The sequence below is a fragment of the Natrix helvetica genome (genome assembly GCF_964273705.1).
Source record: "Natrix helvetica genome assembly, chromosome: 2".
Taxonomy (NCBI): domain Eukaryota; kingdom Metazoa; phylum Chordata; class Lepidosauria; order Squamata; family Natricidae; genus Natrix; species Natrix helvetica.
In genome coordinates, this window is record NC_138552.1 from 113273878 (window position 1) to 113291747 (window position 17870).

At 42.5% G+C, this 17870-nt stretch overlaps 1 protein-coding gene across 2 annotated transcripts in view; it reads left to right on the plus strand.

The window, feature by feature from the left end:
• Positions 1 to 17870, plus strand: part of ATP6V1A (ATPase H+ transporting V1 subunit A) — a 43328-nt gene that overhangs the window by 9393 nt on the left and 16065 nt on the right. For both annotated transcript variants that reach the window (XM_081940518.1, XM_081940517.1), the window contains 6 exons: positions 2516 to 2614; positions 4673 to 4801; positions 5141 to 5355; positions 13744 to 13881; positions 14987 to 15138; positions 16239 to 16401. In XM_081940518.1, coding sequence (XP_081796644.1) covers positions 2533 to 2614; positions 4673 to 4801; positions 5141 to 5355; positions 13744 to 13881; positions 14987 to 15138; positions 16239 to 16401 — 879 coding nt within the window. In that variant the 5' untranslated portion in view covers positions 2516 to 2532. The remainder of the gene's footprint in view (positions 1 to 2515; positions 2615 to 4672; positions 4802 to 5140; positions 5356 to 13743; positions 13882 to 14986; positions 15139 to 16238; positions 16402 to 17870) is intronic.

Consider the following 17870-nt stretch of genomic DNA (forward strand, 5'->3'; position numbering starts at 1 on the left):
AGTAATCAACATCTTGCCATCCTCTAGTCTACTAAATAGTGCAGAAATGTGTTTAAAAACTAGCAGTTCTTTTAATGTTGAATTGTCATTATTCAAAATAATGGGGAGTGTACTTTTATGGCTGTTCAGAGTTGAACAAATTCAAATACAAGATACTGAACACTTGTTTATGGCAGATTAGTAGTTGGCAATTGAAATCTAGAAATCAGGCAGAATGTTCTGGCTCAGTGTAAATAATACTTCAGAAACTACATGTGTAATGTTATCCATGATATATATGTATTTCAGGGTGGAATTCACTTACCTTCCCTACTGGTTCGCAAATGTGAGCACGCATTTATTATGTATGAGATTGAGATTGGATGGTGTGTGATATGGAATGGCGGAAAGATTGCAGAAGGTGTTAAATTACTCTATAGATAGAATACCTTGTTACAAACAATCAATTTAATTCTTAATTGTTTTTAGTACTGGCCTTGTTCTTTTTTGGAATGTAGCTTTTTGTATGGGAAGAGAAAATTGTGTAGAATTGGTTGGATTTGACAAGCATATGTTGACAGGGAATCTGGATATCCAAGAATACTTGTTTGTTTTATCTTTTTCCGGGGGAGCATCTTAAATTTAGGATCATCTTCCTGTATTTCTGCCTTTTATTTTTTTTCCAGGTGCAGGACGTTATTAGTACTTCTTTCTTCAAATATGTTTGATTCTTTGATTCTTTTTCTAGGGCTTCATTCGCATTTCCCTTACTGATGCCTCACAAAGGACTAGGACATGGGTGTCAAACTCAATCGCGTTACATGACGGATTGAGACATATTCCAACATTTTTTGCCCTTGTGGAGCCAGCGTGGGCGTGGCCTGCACATGATGCATCTGCCCACAGGCCGCCAGTTTTACAGGCCTGGACTAGGATGTCCCCTGTGGCATTTTTCACATAAGGGGCTAGTAGCATGATGCCAGAGCCATTTCATAGCAGAATTCTAGATTTGTGGCTCCTTTCAAAGTTCTTCAAGGATTCAGAATACTGCTTCAAGGACATACAATTCAAATAATTGCAAACAACACAAAAGAGAATCTGTTTCCTCATATTTCTTGATCAGTAATTGAACATTTGAAATTGATGCACCTGCTTGTATAGATAGTCCTTGACTAGCACCAAAAATTGAGCCCAAAATTTTGTTTAAGTGGGACAGTTGTTAAGTGAGTTTTGCCCCATTTTACAGCCTTTCTTGCCACAGTTGTTAAGTGAATCACTGCAGTTGATAAGTTAGTTATACAGTTGTTAAGCGAATCTGGTTTCCCCACTGACTTTGCTTGCCAGAAGGTCACAAAAGCTGATCACCTGACCTTCCACCTGATTTTCCATCAGAAGATAGTCAGATGCTGACCTATTTATAGGGCTGTGCAAACAATGGAAAAGGAATGTTTTGCAGAATCTGTTCAGATAGTTAAAGCATCATCATCATTTTAAGGCTTGCATCAGACAATGCAGTCTTTTCTGGTTGTCAGCAGTAATACTATGTCTGTGATGGCGAACCTATGGCATGGGTTCCACGCAGAGCCATAGTTACCGGCACGGCAGCCCACATGTGCGCACCAGGCTGCTGATTTTTGGTCTTCCAGAGGGCCAGGGGAGACCATTTTCACCCTCCCCAGGCTTCAGGAAAGCCTCCAGAGCCTAAAGAGTGCAAAAAAACAGGCACAACGGCCCAAGTGAGTTAGGGAACAAACTTCCAGTTGGCCTGTGGGCCTGTTGTTTGCCCTCCCCAGGCTCCGGAGGCTTTCCTGAAGCCTGGGGAGGGTGGAAAATGGCCCAATGGGCAAACTGGAAGTTTGTTCCCGAATTTCCGATTGGGCTGTTTTCTACCCACCCCAGGCTTCAGGAAAGCCTCCAGAACCTAGGGAGGGTGAATATCCCCCCCACCGTGCACGGGAGTGGCTCGTGCATGCACAGGTGGGTGGGCACGTGCACGCAATACACAGTTTTGCCACACCTTTATAAAAAGTTTAGCCATCACTGCCCTATGCATTTGCTTTCTCCACTTCTGAGAAGGGTAATTGCTGTGGTTCAGAAATAAATGCTAATAATTCGTTGAGGGCCTCAACAGATATATGTCCATAGGCAATGCTATAATTGGTTATCTATACTTTCATCTATTTTGTTAGGATGCATTGCCTCACACTTCATATAATACTCAGATGTGTAATTTGTAAGACTGCAGATCTGAGAGGATGCAGGTACAGATATAAATACTTTTGCATTTAAATAGTCATATCGTATTCCATACATGTCAAGGAGAACATAGGAAAAGAATGCAAATTCATTAATTTACAGTATCACAAATAAGGAAAGTAACATTTGTTGCAACACAAGTAAGTTATGCTCAGAAACTCTAATGGTGGTAATGATTAATGGTATTCATTCTGCTTTGTTAGATACTGACCAAGATAATTTGATTTAATTTGACTTTCTCTTCCTCCCCCGTGTCCTATTATCTGCATTCATTTTCCAGATTATTGAAGATTTAAGATGGATTTCTCTAAACTCCCCAAAATCCGTGATGAAGATAGAGAAGACTTGTTTGGCTTTGTCTATGGAGTCTCGGGACCCGGTAAGTGGTGCTTTGTTCTCTTTGAGAAATCTCTGCCTTCCTCTTTTACATAGCAAACATTATGAGAGTTTCTCACTATGATGGAGAGATTTTTAAATTTGGTACTATTAACTCTGTGGACATGAACAGAATAAAACACAATTCTGTCCTAAATGTTTGCCTTTTGCTGTTCTGAGCCTTCTAGAATGATGGTGTTCACAAGTGTTTTTGCCAGATTTGAGGTCCATTCCTCCAGCACATGGGAAGATTTTCCTTCCCTACATGGAAGGAAAGGGGAATTCCTTGGTGCACTTGGCCACAAATCCAACATCGCCTCTATTTGCAATCTTCCCTGCCAACTTCCCCATTGACTTTCGGATAAAGCTGGCAGAAAAGATTGCAAATGAATAAATGATTGGAATCAGTTGGCAATCACATAATTATAAGGCACTGGGCAACAATTTTAAATGTGAACAGATTGTCAAGCACTCAAAATGGGATAATGTGATGGGGAGGTGCAACATTTTATGATTACATTTACATTAAACGACCGGTCATAAATTGAGGACTACTTATATGCTTCAGAGCATGTGTAAAATCCTGATTCCTATCCTATGCATACATAAAATACACTTGCATAAAATTCTTTTTCAGATTATTAGATATTTGCTTTAATGGGTATCTCCTAGTCTCAGTACTGGTATTTCATTTGTAGGCCTTACCTTTCCCAGAAGTTCTTCGTTCCTTCTTCCAATTAAAGACTCATTTGCTGCTTCCAAGCTACAGTACAGCACAACCTTTCTTCCCATCCTGTTATGATGACGTAATTCCTTTTGAACTGTTATTGGAACAGAACTGAGAACTTACATTGTTCTATGTGAAAATATACAAATTATATAGGGAGTTCAGTTTTGAAACCTTCTGGCATAATGATCTGGTAAAGCAGATTCACAAATGGCAGCAAACCAATGTTACAGATAGAGTATATTGTTCTAAAGAGACTAATACCGTTCTACGCATGTTTACTCATGTTCATATTAATATGTATAGGATAACAGCTTAGCAAATTATTTTCATCAATATTACAATAATTGGAAGTGAGAAGATAGTGGTGATGTACTAAATAAAATATAAAATTTGAAACATAGGATGTTTCAGAAAGCAACATCAAAGAACTGTCACGTAAACTGAGATATATATTTATTTTATTGTTTAGTGTAGTTTACTCTAGCCATACATTTCTCAGATTAAAAAAACATTATTTTTTTTCTTACTGTTACTAGTTCTTTTCCTCCTTTTCTTTCACCTGCTTTTAATTATCTCAGGTAGTTGTGATTTTGTTGTATGGCTGGTGTACCTTATCTTTGTCGATCACTTGTTTATATTATACTATTGAAGAAAAAGAATATGGAAATATTCTTGGTAGTTCTCTCCAGAATTTTTAGGTACAATGATGCATGTTACTAAAGCTCATACTGATGTATTTTCATGAAAGTTTTTTAGTATACTCTCTCTCAAACATGCATCATTCAAGTCCTTGGCTACAAAAGCAAGCCAGTCAGGATCCAGTCTGACACGTTTCAGAAGTTCTTCTCTTCACTGAAGGATTCTATCCAATTTCTATGATAAATGACAAATAAATGACTTTATCAGTTCAGAAGATAGATGTGGTTCCCTTAGTAGCCCATTTAGATCTATCTTGTGGAAAGTTGCATTACTGTAAAGAGTTCAATAGGGCTCTTAGTGAGCTTAATTGAACTTAATTAAATAATTGAGCTAGCCGCTGAGCAGAGAGGTGAAATTTCTTGTCCATTACTGTTCCAAAGGAAGAACACTAGAGTTTCTGTACTTCAATGTGACTTCATCTTTTTTCTGACATTATTATTTTTGCATGTCTAATAATATTAGTTGAGCTCATGTTCAGAAAACACTAGATGTGAATCCTATCCTCACATTTATTAAAAATAATGCTTAGTTCTTTCAGGCCAAATGATAAAATTTATAGTTAAGAAAATACAAAGCTACTATCAGCTAGAATCATAATTCAACCTATATAATCCTTTTCTTTGTTTTTCTTAGTGGTCATTGCTTGCAACATGGCAGGAGCTGCTATGTATGAACTGGTACGAGTTGGCAATAGTGAGCTTGTAGGAGAGATTATCCGGTTGGAGGGTGACATGGCTACTATCCAGGTGTATGAGGAAACCTGTATCCTTTTAGCTGATATGCAACTTATATATTTTTAGCTTAAACTATGAGTTTAGAGTGTATAAAGTAATGGAAAGATAAAATATGGTGTGGTTTAGCAATTACAGTTAAGCGACAAGCATTTAATAATATTCTTATGTATAATATCAATTAACAAAAATTAAAATTCTTTAGCTGGAGAATTTAGAAAAGTATAAGTGCAAACATGAATTATGTATGAAATGTTTGGTTTAGATTGTTAATAATGAATCTTTGACTCATCATCAGACTAAAATTTACACCAACGCAGGTTGTATTTGGCACTGTTTTCCAGAGTAATTTCCTCAACAAATTTTTTAGCTGGTGTTTCAGTTGGAGATCCTGTGCTTCGCACTGGCAAACCTCTCTCTGTGGAACTTGGCCCAGGTATCATGGGAGCCATTTTTGATGGTATCCAAAGACCTTTGACAGACATTAGTAATCGGACTCAAAGTATATACATTCCCAGAGGAGTAAATGTCACAGCTTTGAGTAGAGATATCAAATGGGATTTCACTCCTATAAAAAACCTGCGGGTAAGTTATGTTGGGTTCTTTGAAATATTTCAGTAGATGTTTGGCACATATTTGAACAAGGATTTTCCACCAAAATGGAAAACAAGATACTAGCATCCATCAGCTGTTATATTTCTTGATTACGTTAAGTTAAACATTGCATCTTGAGTTTGAAATACTTTCAAAATCATCAGTGACTGTTCTGAATTTCAAACCGGATGGTTCAAATCTACATGGTTTGGATTCAAATATTTTGCACATTCCTATACGACTTCAACAAATTAGCTTCAGATGAGATGGGAAATTCCCCAAACTCATTCAGGAAACATTTGGATCTATCTGTTCATTTTAACTGATCTTTCACCCTTTGCAAGTTTGTAACTGAGACTGAGTTTCCATGTCAATCCAATCGAAAAGAACTCCCCTCATCTTCAGACTATCGCATTTAGCATGTGGCATGTTTTCTGGTAGACTTGAGGGAGGGGCAACTCCTGGGATATTCTCACAGCCTAATTGGTCCAGAAGACTGAGGGAAATCTCTTTTAACCTCCTTCTTTCCCTATGGTTCCCAGTTCCTCAGTCTTTGGTCCAAGCACTGTATGAGTTCCCAGAGTGAGTAAAAATTTATATTAATTAGATATATATTGGCTATTCTAAATTCCAAATTGTCTGAGCTGCCACTTGCAGGGACAGGGTCCTCCGTCTCGCAGCAAGCCGGGGGGGGGGGGGGGGAAGAGAACAAAATTGGCTCCGCTCTCCTCTTGTGGTCTTCAGGAGCTCTGACCGATCCATGGAACTATGGGGGGGGGTTCAGGCTCTCCTTTCGCAGCTCCGTGGGAAGGGCTGCTGGCTAGAGGCTACGATCAGGCTGCGGGCTATTAATTTCAGCTTTGCAAAGCCGCGCCAGGTCGCAGCGAGCTGCGGCAAGCCTTTTCAAGCTGCGGCTAAAGAAAAAAAGCCATTTGCAGCACGCGGAGTCCTCCGTCAACCAATTTGGCTGCGCGCATGTGGGGGCGGCCATTTTGGAGTCACGCATGTGGAAGAGGCCATTTGTAAGCCCCAAAAATTACTACTTGCATCGTGGCCAGTATCCAGCCGGCAAGTTTAGCCTCAGCAGCCCAATCCTTCCTCCCGCAAGGTCCTTGCACCAGCTGTGACTTTGGGCAGCAGTACCCTCAGGACACGTGAGTGGCTTCAATGGCGGAGAGCAGGCAGACCACTTCGATGGGCCCATGGGGGCGCCCAGAACGTGCCTGAGGAGAGGGAAGGGCCTAGAACCAGGGCAGCAGCGGTCAAACCTACAATGACCCTGCAGAACTACCCAGAGGGATGAGACCAGGTGCCAGAAGGCTCTGGAAAAAGTAGTTGCTAGGGCAGAACAACAAGCCAACAAGCCCTCTTTTCCGTCCAGATCTAGGTCTACATTAAAGCTGGTATCTGCTCATTCAGCTTCTCCCCCCAGGGGATTCAGTCCTCCTTCCCCTTCTATCTCTCCTGTTGGGGCACGCAGGCAATCAAGCCTGGATATTTTCCCCTCTCCTCCTGTCTCACCCCATGGCTCGAGGGAGGTGGTTGAGGATCAATTGGAGGGTTCATCTAGGGGATTTCTTCCTCCCTGCACCCTAGCTCCACAGGGCCCCGATCTGGGACACTCTGAGGATGAGTTTGAGGATCTGGAATTGCTCCCTGAGAGCATTAAGAGGCTTATTTCCTCTGCAATTTCAAAAGGGGTTGCCTCTGCAGTTTCCTTGAGGGATCGGCAATCCTATAGGGAGCCTAGGCCCCAGGGGCCTCCTCAGGCCAGAAGCTGATCTTAGACTCCAGTCTGTGAGGCCTTCTCCCTCAGTAGTTAGTGAGGGTCCAGTGCTAGGGGAGGATCCGCACCAGAACATGGGGTTCTCAGAGAATGAGGACACTGTTCTCCTGGATCTTCCGGCCTTCCCCAATCTCTTTGATCCCCCCATGTTTAATCTTTTATTGCACAAGGCAAAGAAGACCACTAAGGTCGGTACAGGGGATCCTGCCATTACCCTCCCAGAGACCCTAACTTAGTCATGTTCCCTAATAAAGCGGCCAATAAGGAGGAGGTTCCTGCTCCTCCCCTTTTTCTAGATGTGGTAAAGAATCAGTGGGCTCGCCCCTCTACCTTTCCCAATCCCGGGAGCAACGACCGCCGCTTCTACAATATGGAGAAGGCCTTCTCCCAGTTGCCTAACGTCGACCCTCCTATAGCCTCCCTCGCTAATGCTTCCTCAGTAGTGACAGGGGATGTGGCTGATAAGTTGAAACCGGAGGACAAGCGGGCAGAACTTACACTTTGTAAAAATTTCAACGCCTCTGCATGGGCAATAAAGTCCGCTGCAGCTGCCTCCTATTTCAACTGATCAGCTGTCATGTGGCTTCGTCAGTTGCAGGATCGCATTCTGATCCAGGATGAGAGACTTCATCAGGATATTACAAAGATCATTGCTGCCATGCAGTTCTCTGCAGATGCCACCCTAGACACTGTAAAGTACTCATCCTGAGCCCTGGCCACCTCGGTGACTTCTAGGCGGTTGTTATGGTTGCGCAATTGACAGATGGACAATAAGTCCAAGTGGGGCTTAGCGGCTGCGCCCTACTCTGAACCCAATCTTTTTGGTGAATGTTTGGATCCCCTTCTCATAGAGAATAGGGACAAAAAAAAGGTCTTGCCAACCAACACCAAGAAGACGGACAATTGTCCGTCCTCGTACTGCAGGCAGTCCTTCAGGGCCCCTGAACCAGAGAATCAATAACAGAGATATGCCCCTTATAGATCAGATAGGTTTTTCCAGAGACCCTACTACCAGGACAGAGGCAGGTTCCAGGTCATTCCAGACAGCCCAATCTGAGCATTCCCATAGGAGGCCGCCTGGAACTGTTTGCCGATCTGTGGGATTGCGTGACTTCAGATGCCTGGGTTCGGTCCACTATCCGGAACAGACTCCGCTTGGAATTCCTTTCCATGCCCCCGACCTTCTTCAAAACCTTTCCGCCACCCCAGTATCCGGAATGTCGTCGTCAGATTTCCCTAGCCATCCAACATCTGCTGGACATCTGGGCAGTGGAACCGGTCCCAGTAGGGGAAAATGGACAGGGTTACTATCCCAACCTTTTTCTTGTTCCAAAGAGCTCGGGGGGCTGGAGAGTGATACTGGACCTCAAGCGTCTCAACCATTTTCTGGTGTACAGGCGCTTCAAGATGTCCTCCCTCAGATCCATTCTGCAGGGCATCAGGCAGGGGGACTTCCTAGCATCAGTGGACCTGACAGAAGCCTATCTCCACATCCCTATCCTTCCCGCTCAATGCAGGTTCGTTCGTTCTCCCACAACAGGCTCCACATTCCAATACAGGGCCCTCCCCTTCGGGTTGTCCTTGGCCTCACGCACGTTTGCGAAGGTCCTGGTGGCATTGGCAGCTCACCTGCGCTTGGTTCTGGTGAGACTACAATGTTACCTCAACGATATGCTCGTGCAAGCCCCCTCTTACGCTCAGGCTTTTCTAGACCTAAAGCTAACCATCCGAACACTGCAGACCCTGGGGTTTTCTGTCAACTTTCCCAAAAGCCACCTCTCACCCACAACAAAGATCTTACATCTGGAGGCGGTGATAGATTCCATAGAGGGCATGGTTCATCTATCCTCAGACCGGCTGGTCAACCTCCAGGCCCTGGCAAGACAGGTTCGTGCAAGGTGGTCAGTTTCCATCCTGACCTTATCCTGCCTTTTGGGCAAGATGGTGTCGTGCATAGGGATTGTCCCCTAGGCACGGCTTCATTCACGGACTCTGCAGTGGGCCCTCATCCCGTTCCAGCGAAAACGCCTGAGCAACTCCCCGTGCCTCATCCATCTGTCAGTGGATGTGCGGCTATCTCTGTGGTGGTGGCTGTCCCCGGCCCTTCAATGCGGATCAGAGTTCTGGGAGCCAGATCGAGTGACTATTACTACAGATGCAAGCCTGTTCGGTTGGGGAGCGCTCATGGACTCCGAGATGGCGCAGGGCCATTCGACCCGGTCAGACCCTCACCACAATATAAACTGGCTGGAGCTGAAGGCCGCCAGACTGGCTCTCCACCAGTTCAGAGACACAATAGAGGGCTGTCACATTTTTCTGCTGACAGATAATGTGGCCACAAAGGCCCACATAAACCGCCAAGGTGGGACTCACTCCAGAGCCCTTTGGCTGGAGGCACTGAAATTAGGCTCCTGGGCGGAGAGACATCTTGCGTCAGTGGTGTCAGAGCACATTTTGGGCACGGCCAACCACCAGGCTGATTGGTTGAGCCGTGTGACTGTCGACCATGGGGAGTGGGAGCTTCTACCAGACCTTTTCCAGAGGATTTGCCAGAGATTCGACGATCCGTTGGTGGACTTGTTAGCGACCCTGTCGAATGCCCAGCTTCCGAGATTCTTCACCCATTTTCCAGCCCGGGCCACAGAAGGGATGGACGCTCTCCGGAGCAGATGGCCTCTGGGCCTGTTGTATGTCTTCCCCCCTCTCCCTCTGATCCCGGGGACCCTGAGGAAGGTAGTGGTAGAGAGGGCAGACATTATTCTGATCGCCCCTTACTGGCCCAGACGGCCTTGGTTTGTGGACCTCGTCCAGCTCTCCAGCTTTCCCCCATGGAGGATTCGCTGGGAGGAGCTTTCCCTACGCCAGGGGGTCTTAATCCATCCGGAGCCCCAGTGGCTCCACTTGACGGCTTGGCGCTTGAGCAGGGCCTCCTGAAAAGTACCAACTTTTCCTCCCGAGTTATAGCAACTATCGAGGTGTCAAGACGCCCCTCCACCACTCGGATATACAACTCCACGTGGGCTGTGTTTGTTAAGTGGTGCGGCCCATTCAGCATTTGTCCAACGGAGTGGTGTGGCCCATTCAGCATTTGTCCAACGGAGGCCTCAGTCGCCCAAATTCTGGATTTCCTACAAAAAGGCCTGGATGGGGGTGATCTCCCATAACACTCTACGGCGGCAGGTAGCGGACCTGGCCTCAATCCTGCCGGGGGAAGGTCACTCATCTTTGCCTCAACACCCCTTTGTCAAGAGGTTCCTAATTTACGGCCTCCCCCTGTTCATAGGTTCCCAATCTGGGACATGCCTCTTGTACTTAGGGTCCTGACGGGGGCTCCCTTTGAGCCCTTGCGCACAGTTCACCTTAGGTTTCTATCTCTCAAGGTGGCGTTCCTGGTCGCCGTGACCTCGGCCAGATGTATCTCCGAGTTAGGGGCCCTGTCATCTAGGGACGACCTCTGCCAGTTCCACCAGGCTAGAGTAGTTCTGTGATTGGATCCTACTTTTCTCCCTAAAGTCAATTCGCACTTCCATCTAGCGCAGGAGGTCATCCTACCCAATTTTTGCCCGACTCCCTCCCGTGAGAGGGAGCGACTTTGGCACAGGCTGGGCGTGTGTCGCGCCTTGCTCATTTATATCCAACGCACGTCTTCCTTCCGTAGATCTGAGACTCTCTTCATTTCATTCCATCCGGGCTCCTTGGGTGCCAGGGTTTCCTCGGCCACCATTGGCAGGTGGTTACGACAGGCCATCTCTATGGCCATTCCTCGAGCTGGCCTCCCCCCTCAGGGATTACGGCCCACTCCACACGGAGTGCCGCTACTACAGCAGCGTGGGCCACGAGAGCTCCATTCAAAGACATTTGCCGGGTGGCCACTTGGGCCTCCCCAACTCTGTTTATCCGCCACTACCGGCTGGATGCCTTTGCATCGGCTGAGACGTCCTTCGGGCGTAGGGTCCTACAATGGGTAGCGACAGTCCTTTCCCCTGAGTCTTAGTTTCCTTCCCAGGGATTGAGCTTGGGTACGTCCCAGGAGTCGCCCCTCCCTCTCGTCTACCGAAAAAAAACGTTCAGGTAAGGACCAACGTTCTTTCTATTTGAATGGATGAAAACTATATTTAGGCAGATCTATGGTCACCAGAATGGCCATGCAATTCTGAGTTGCTCATGACTGAGCAATCTCAGTAGACATATTTGTGATACACACCATCCCTACATTGTCGTCACCATCCAGACATTACAGTAACATACAATGCCAGACCCTTGGATGGAACTCCTAGTCAACAAGATGGAATTTGTATAAATCATTGTCATCATCTTCCTGCCTTCTGCTACACCAATGACAGATAGAACTGGAAGAGACAAATTTTCTCTCTTTTATCAACAAGCCTGATTGGTGCTTTCATCCAGAATTAATTTTAGAAGCTAAACATTTCACTATGAATTAATTTCATTAAAAGTATAACCTTTATGTCAGAAGAACTACCTTCTTTGTCATAATGTAATTGCATAGAGTACAACCTGAAATGAAGGAAGGCCAAAGAACATCCTGATCTTCTTTCCCTGCAAGCTCTTATTTACAACAGCCTATAACAGTGACGGCTAACCTTTTCGGCACCGAGTGCCAAAATTGGTGTGCACGCATGTGCGCACGCTGAAGCACTGGAACCTGGAAGAGAGCAGCTAGCTAGTGCACATGTGCACTGTTGCCAACTGCTCTTCTGGGTTCCAGTGCGCGTGTCTGCACTGGACAGCTGGTCCAGCGCACTTGTGTGCTAGCTAGCTGCTCTCTTCCAGGTTCCGCCATGTGCATACGCGCCAGCCAGCTGGTCTTCATGCGACGTGCATGCGAAGGCTGGCACACATGCATGCAACGGAACCCGGAAGAGCAGCTGGCCGATGGCGCACGTGCCCACAGAGAGTGCTCTGCATGCCACCTCTGGCACACGTGCTATAGGTTTGCCATCATGGCCCTATAACTTTAATGCTCTTTCCCATGCCATGGCCATTCCTCCCTGTCCTCCATCACTTCATAGAAGTCTTGAACTAACAAATATGTCCCTTTAAAAAAAAATCCCCCTCCTTATGACTCAATTGCACATAAACAGACATATCAGAAGGGACATACTGTTGTCTCTCAAAATTATAAACCATTTTGGTAATGAACAATCTAAGGGACTTCTCTTTAAACTGCACCTGCTTCAGGAAATTTGTTCAAGGTCTTGGGGTAGCCAGCATCTAATGGAGAATATGTCAGGTTGTGTGTTCAGGGATACCAAGAACATCATATGGTAGAAATTGTAAGTCAAGAATAAACAAACAAGAAGCACGATGATAATAGTGCACTGTGTTTCTCCCAGTTTACTTGTGATTGCAGTTTTCACCCAGTGTCAGAAATTTATCAGAACTGTAGTGTGGGACATGTTCCTGAAAGCCTCATGCTGTTCTGAGGGAGGCTGAACCTTCAGAGCCCTAAAAGATTTTTGATGTAACTATCTGAGGTTTCAGCTGACCCACAAATATCTCTCAGGCATCCTAAGATCTAGAAGAGTAGCCCTTCTGCCAAAAACCTATCCTCTGATATACTATAGGACAGGGTCTTCTCCTGTGCAGCTCCCAGTTGTTTGGGAGTTTTATTGCCCCCTTCTTTGTTTTAGAGCATTAATGACTTTAATTTTATTTATGCTTTACTTTGATCTCAAATGCTTTTTGTTTATTATGAAGAAGTCTGATTGTGTTATAATCATTTATTACTGGAACAGGAGATTATTGTTTTGTTTATTGAACTTATATTGAAATACTAAGATATTTCTTGATATATAAGGTAACTTTACCATTAGTGTAAGTCAAAGCTATGTATCACCAAAACAAGGATTTGTCTTAATGGATTATAGAGCTACATTAGCATATGTTCAGTATTGTGTGTATGTTTTCACTGTTTATATATGTACTATATATTCTTTATATTATATCTCCACACTTGTGATGATACATTTTTAAGATATTCATCATCTGTATTAAGGGAATGCTCTATGTCAGGGGTGTCAAACAAGATTTCATTGAGGGCCACATCTGGGTTATGTTTGACCTTGGGGGGTGGGAGATAGACATGGCTGGGGTGGGCATGGCCAGTTCAACATCACTCATGTTGGGGGTACTCCTGAGCTCTATTTTTGATGGCAGAGAGCTGCAGGAGGCCATCACGGCCAAAAATTGGGACCATCAGCAGTCCACCTGAGCTCCATTTTCTCTGTAGAGGGTTAGCAAAACAAACAAAACAAAAGGAGAAACTCCATTTTCACTGGCAGAGGCACTGCGGGTTAGTCGTTTGCTGTTTCCAGGGCAGCCCCATGGGCCAGATCTAAGTATCCCATGGGCTGGATCCAGCTCGCAGGCCTTGAGTTTGACACCCCTGCTCTACATTGTGTTATTAGAGAAAGAGAAACAGCATTTGCTGATTCTGTCAATATAAGGTTCTCAATCACTTTTTCCAAAGGAATGTGGTGTTTGACTTTCAATGTGTCACTCATCTTTATAGTAGACATTCATATACATAGAGCATGTATTTGTAATTTAAGTATTTCTTTTAATTGCAGGTTGGTAGCCACATTACAGGTGGCGATATCTATGGCCTAGTGAATGAGAATTCCCTTATCAAACACAAAATCATGTTGCCTCCAAGAAACAGAGGTACAATAACGTACATCGCTCCACCTGGAAATTATGATGCATCTGTAAGTTTTTCTTTTAATTAAGTTTGCTAGTCTGTTGCCTGTTCTAAATAATATGTGGGTTTTGTTGCTTTAGACTGGTGCCAAATTGGAGGAAAACACCTCCCATTATTTGCATTTTCTCATTATAAATCCTTGCTTAAATTGTAGGGTTGCTACAAGTTTGAGATAGAAAGAATTAGAGAAATGTATAGATAACAACCTTCCTCTCTAATTTCCCTGACAGTCATGTGTGTGTTTGTGTGTGTGTATCTGTATCTGTTTCTATCTATAAACCCCAATTCTGAGGAGAAACAACATGACTGTGAGGAATCCTACAGTATTAATGAGCCAATAGCTTTAAATTATTTGTACTTTATAGATAGCCTTCATGGTGCCCTGAATTGCTATGGTGAACATAGCTTTATGAAAATATACCATATTTTTCGGTGTATAAGATGCACCCAAGTATAAGACGCACCAAGGTTTTGAAGAGGCAAATTAAAAAAAAAGTTTTTGCACTCTGCAAACCTCCCAAAAACAGCCCGGGTTTTTTTTTCCCAAAAAGGGGCATGAATAGCCTTTAGGAGGCTTGTAGAGTCCGGGGGGGGGGGGGGGGGGATGAGCAAAAAACAGCCCATTTTTCACAAAAACAGGCCCGGTTTTTGTCAAATGAAAGGGCATGGGTAGCCTTTAGGAGGCTTATAAAGTGCTCCTGGGGGCAGGGGGGGGGGAAACGAGCAAAGAATGGCCCATTTTTTGCTCATTTCTGCCCTTCCCACCCCCCAGAGTACTCTGAAAGCCTCCTAAAACCTATGCACGGCCATTTTGGTGAAGGGGCAGGGTTTTGGGAGGCAAAAAATGCTGTATGCAGTGTATAAGACGCACCCAGATTTTCAGCCTCTTTTTTTTTTTTGAGGGAAAAAGGTGCGACTTATAATCCGAAAAATATGGTACATCTTTGTTTCTGTGCCCTCCTACCTCTGCTCAACATAAATTCTTGACTACCCATTTTACTAACATAGTTCTCATTTGACTAGTGAAGTTAGCTTTAGTCTTGTATTTACAAGGTTTGTTTGTTTCAGTCACTGTCATTTGCATTGATCTTTATTTTGCTGCTTTCATTTAGGATATTGTATTGGAGCTGGAGTTTGAGGATGTGAAGGAGAAATTTTCAATGGTCCAGGTCTGGCCTGTACGTCAGGTCCGTCCTGTCACAGAAAAGTTACCTGCAAATCACCCTCTTTTAACTGGTCAGAGAGTCCTTGATGCACTGTTTCCGTAAGTGCCCCTTGTTTCTGGCTGCTTTTTTTGTTGAAAGTGATCATTAGTGCTTCTTCTTTTTCATAAATCACACTTATTTTATAACACAATGTGATTTCTTCTCAGACTGAAAGCTCACTGAGTAAGCTATTTCTCAGAGCCATTTCTCATTTCCAGGCTGCCTCACACTGTAGTTGCAGTGAAAAAAGGAAGCACAAACTGATGAGGCAGGAAAAACAATGAGCAAGCCAAAAATAAACAGGCATATTCTTTCAGCATTGAAATATGAAACAAATTCCCACTGTAGAATTGGCATCTTGGTAAATTTTAGTTTCAGAGAAAACATTGACTTTCAGAGAAAAGGGTGACTTTATGTTTTAAATGGAGTGTATTTCTTTCTTTTTACCCCAGACCAATATAGAGCAAAGAATTTTCTGGGTTTTTTTCTCTAAGCACTCTGTCACTAAGTATTCAGCTGATATGTGAAATCTTTTATAGATTTACAAATAGCAATAGTACTTAGACTTTTATATTGCTTCATAGTGCTTTACAGCACTCTCTGAATTGTTTACAAATGTAGCATATTGCCCCCAACAAAATCCGAGTCCTCATTTTACCAACTTGGGAAAGATAAGAACTTCTTAAACACATATACATGCATATAGAAAGATGTAATACTTCTTTTATTCAATATCTTATTTGCATCTGCCCTCAGGGCTGTAATAAATTTCAATTTTCGGGAACTCCCCTATCCAGAAGTAAGGGTTCCCTTCCAACTTTCTTCTGAACCCAAATAAAAGGAATTTAGGAGTGTGTTAAGCTCCTTACATTGACAAAGATAGAATTTGCTCACTTTTTATAGGCCCAGGTTATTTATCTTCTATCCTGGAGAGAGAAGATTTTTGGGATGGAGTGGACTCAGTTGAGTCACTACAGCAGTTTTCTCTGGAATGGGAAGAACTAGAATGTCTTCCAAAACATGGGAAAGAAATGGGCTGGAATGAGATTATAGAGTTGCTGATTGTTTTACAAAGCTCTCTGTTACACAGCACATCCATGATGTTTTCATCCATGATGTTTTCTTCTGATTTAATATGAACTTTGTTTTTAAAATCTAGGTGTGTTCAAGGAGGTACTACTGCTATTCCTGGGGCGTTTGGTTGTGGAAAGACTGTTATTTCCCAATCCCTTTCCAAGTATTCCAATAGTGATGTTATTGTCTATGTAGGCTGTGGTGAACGGGGAAATGAAATGTCAGAAGTGCTCAGAGATTTTCCAGAGGTTGGTACTGGGAGTTGGTAATACTGTGCAAATTAGAGTTCAGGAGGGAGGTTTTGGCTCCATGTTGCAATTTAATTGTGTGGATTTCCTGGGGGAAAAAATCAAAAACATTTTTGAAAGCTTCCCAAAAATATATTGGGGTTTTAGTTCCCTTAAAAAGATAATTGAAATATCCATATTTGTTTTATGAGCTGTACAAACATGTTTGTTTCTGGTACTTGAAGTTGGTTGATTAAATAATAAGACTTGGTGAAAAATTAAATAAAAAAATTAACCCAAAATATTCTATTTAAAATCTTTTAAATAGACAAATTCCTGGATGTATCTAATCAGACTTGACCAAATAAAGCTATTCTATTCTATTCCATTCCACTCCACTCCACTCCATACTATTCTTATCTTATTCTACCCTATCCCATTTTAGCAGATTTAGAATGTAAAAATTTTAACTGTATTTCATTACTGTTTTTATGGAGCTATTGCTACCCACTTAATATGAGCAGAGTTGCCTTAAGAACCTGTTTTCACAGAAACATTTTTTTAAGAATTTTTTTTATTGTTTTAATTAAACAAAAATACAAAAAAAACATTCATTACATCTTGTAGAAAGCATGTCGATTGGTTACAAATGAATTTTATGCGTTACTATACATCCTTCATATTTTTAATTTACATTTTAAAATCGAAGATCTTTATGTATTTTACCATCAATGTACCATCATTCTCATTTAGCTATAATTATTTAGATATGCTTTTTTCTAGAATCATTTGCACTTGAAGACACAACCACCTACTGGCATTCATTAGCTATTCCTATAAACCTCCAATAATTACCCTTTTATAGCATATTCCCTTTTTTCCCCCAACTCACTATCTAAGGCTTATATCTAATTGCTTTTACCAATGCCAAGACATATAAAAATCATTAAACATTATCCATTAACATTTTCTTATTGTTATTATAGTTATCTAAAGAAAAAAAAACAGAATTTTTTTTGGTCATTTATATCACATCTTCTCCCCACCGACCCAAGAAAAATTACATCTTTATAATAAAGTCTAAACAAAAGTTTATTAGTAAAGTTTATAAGTGCCCAAGAAAAATTAATCTTTATAATAAAATCTAAACAAAAATATATTAGTGAAATTGATACATCTTTTCCCCAGGTCGCAATTTACAGTTTATATCCAAATTATTTTTACTAATTGAGATTATTACTTCATTATTATTATCATAATGAGTTATTAATTAACAAATAAACTTTTTAAAGAAAACATTCTAAAAGTGTCTAAGAAATCCTACTTATTAATCACCAAAGGTTAACTAAGTTTTGAGTTATCAGCCTGTGTCTTTCCAGGATCAAAACTGTCTTATCTATTTAGCCAGTTGTTGTGTCAATTCTCTTATAAACTTCTTTATAAAGTTTTTAAAAACTTCTCTCCGCACTTTTTTGCTTGAAAGATCTCTC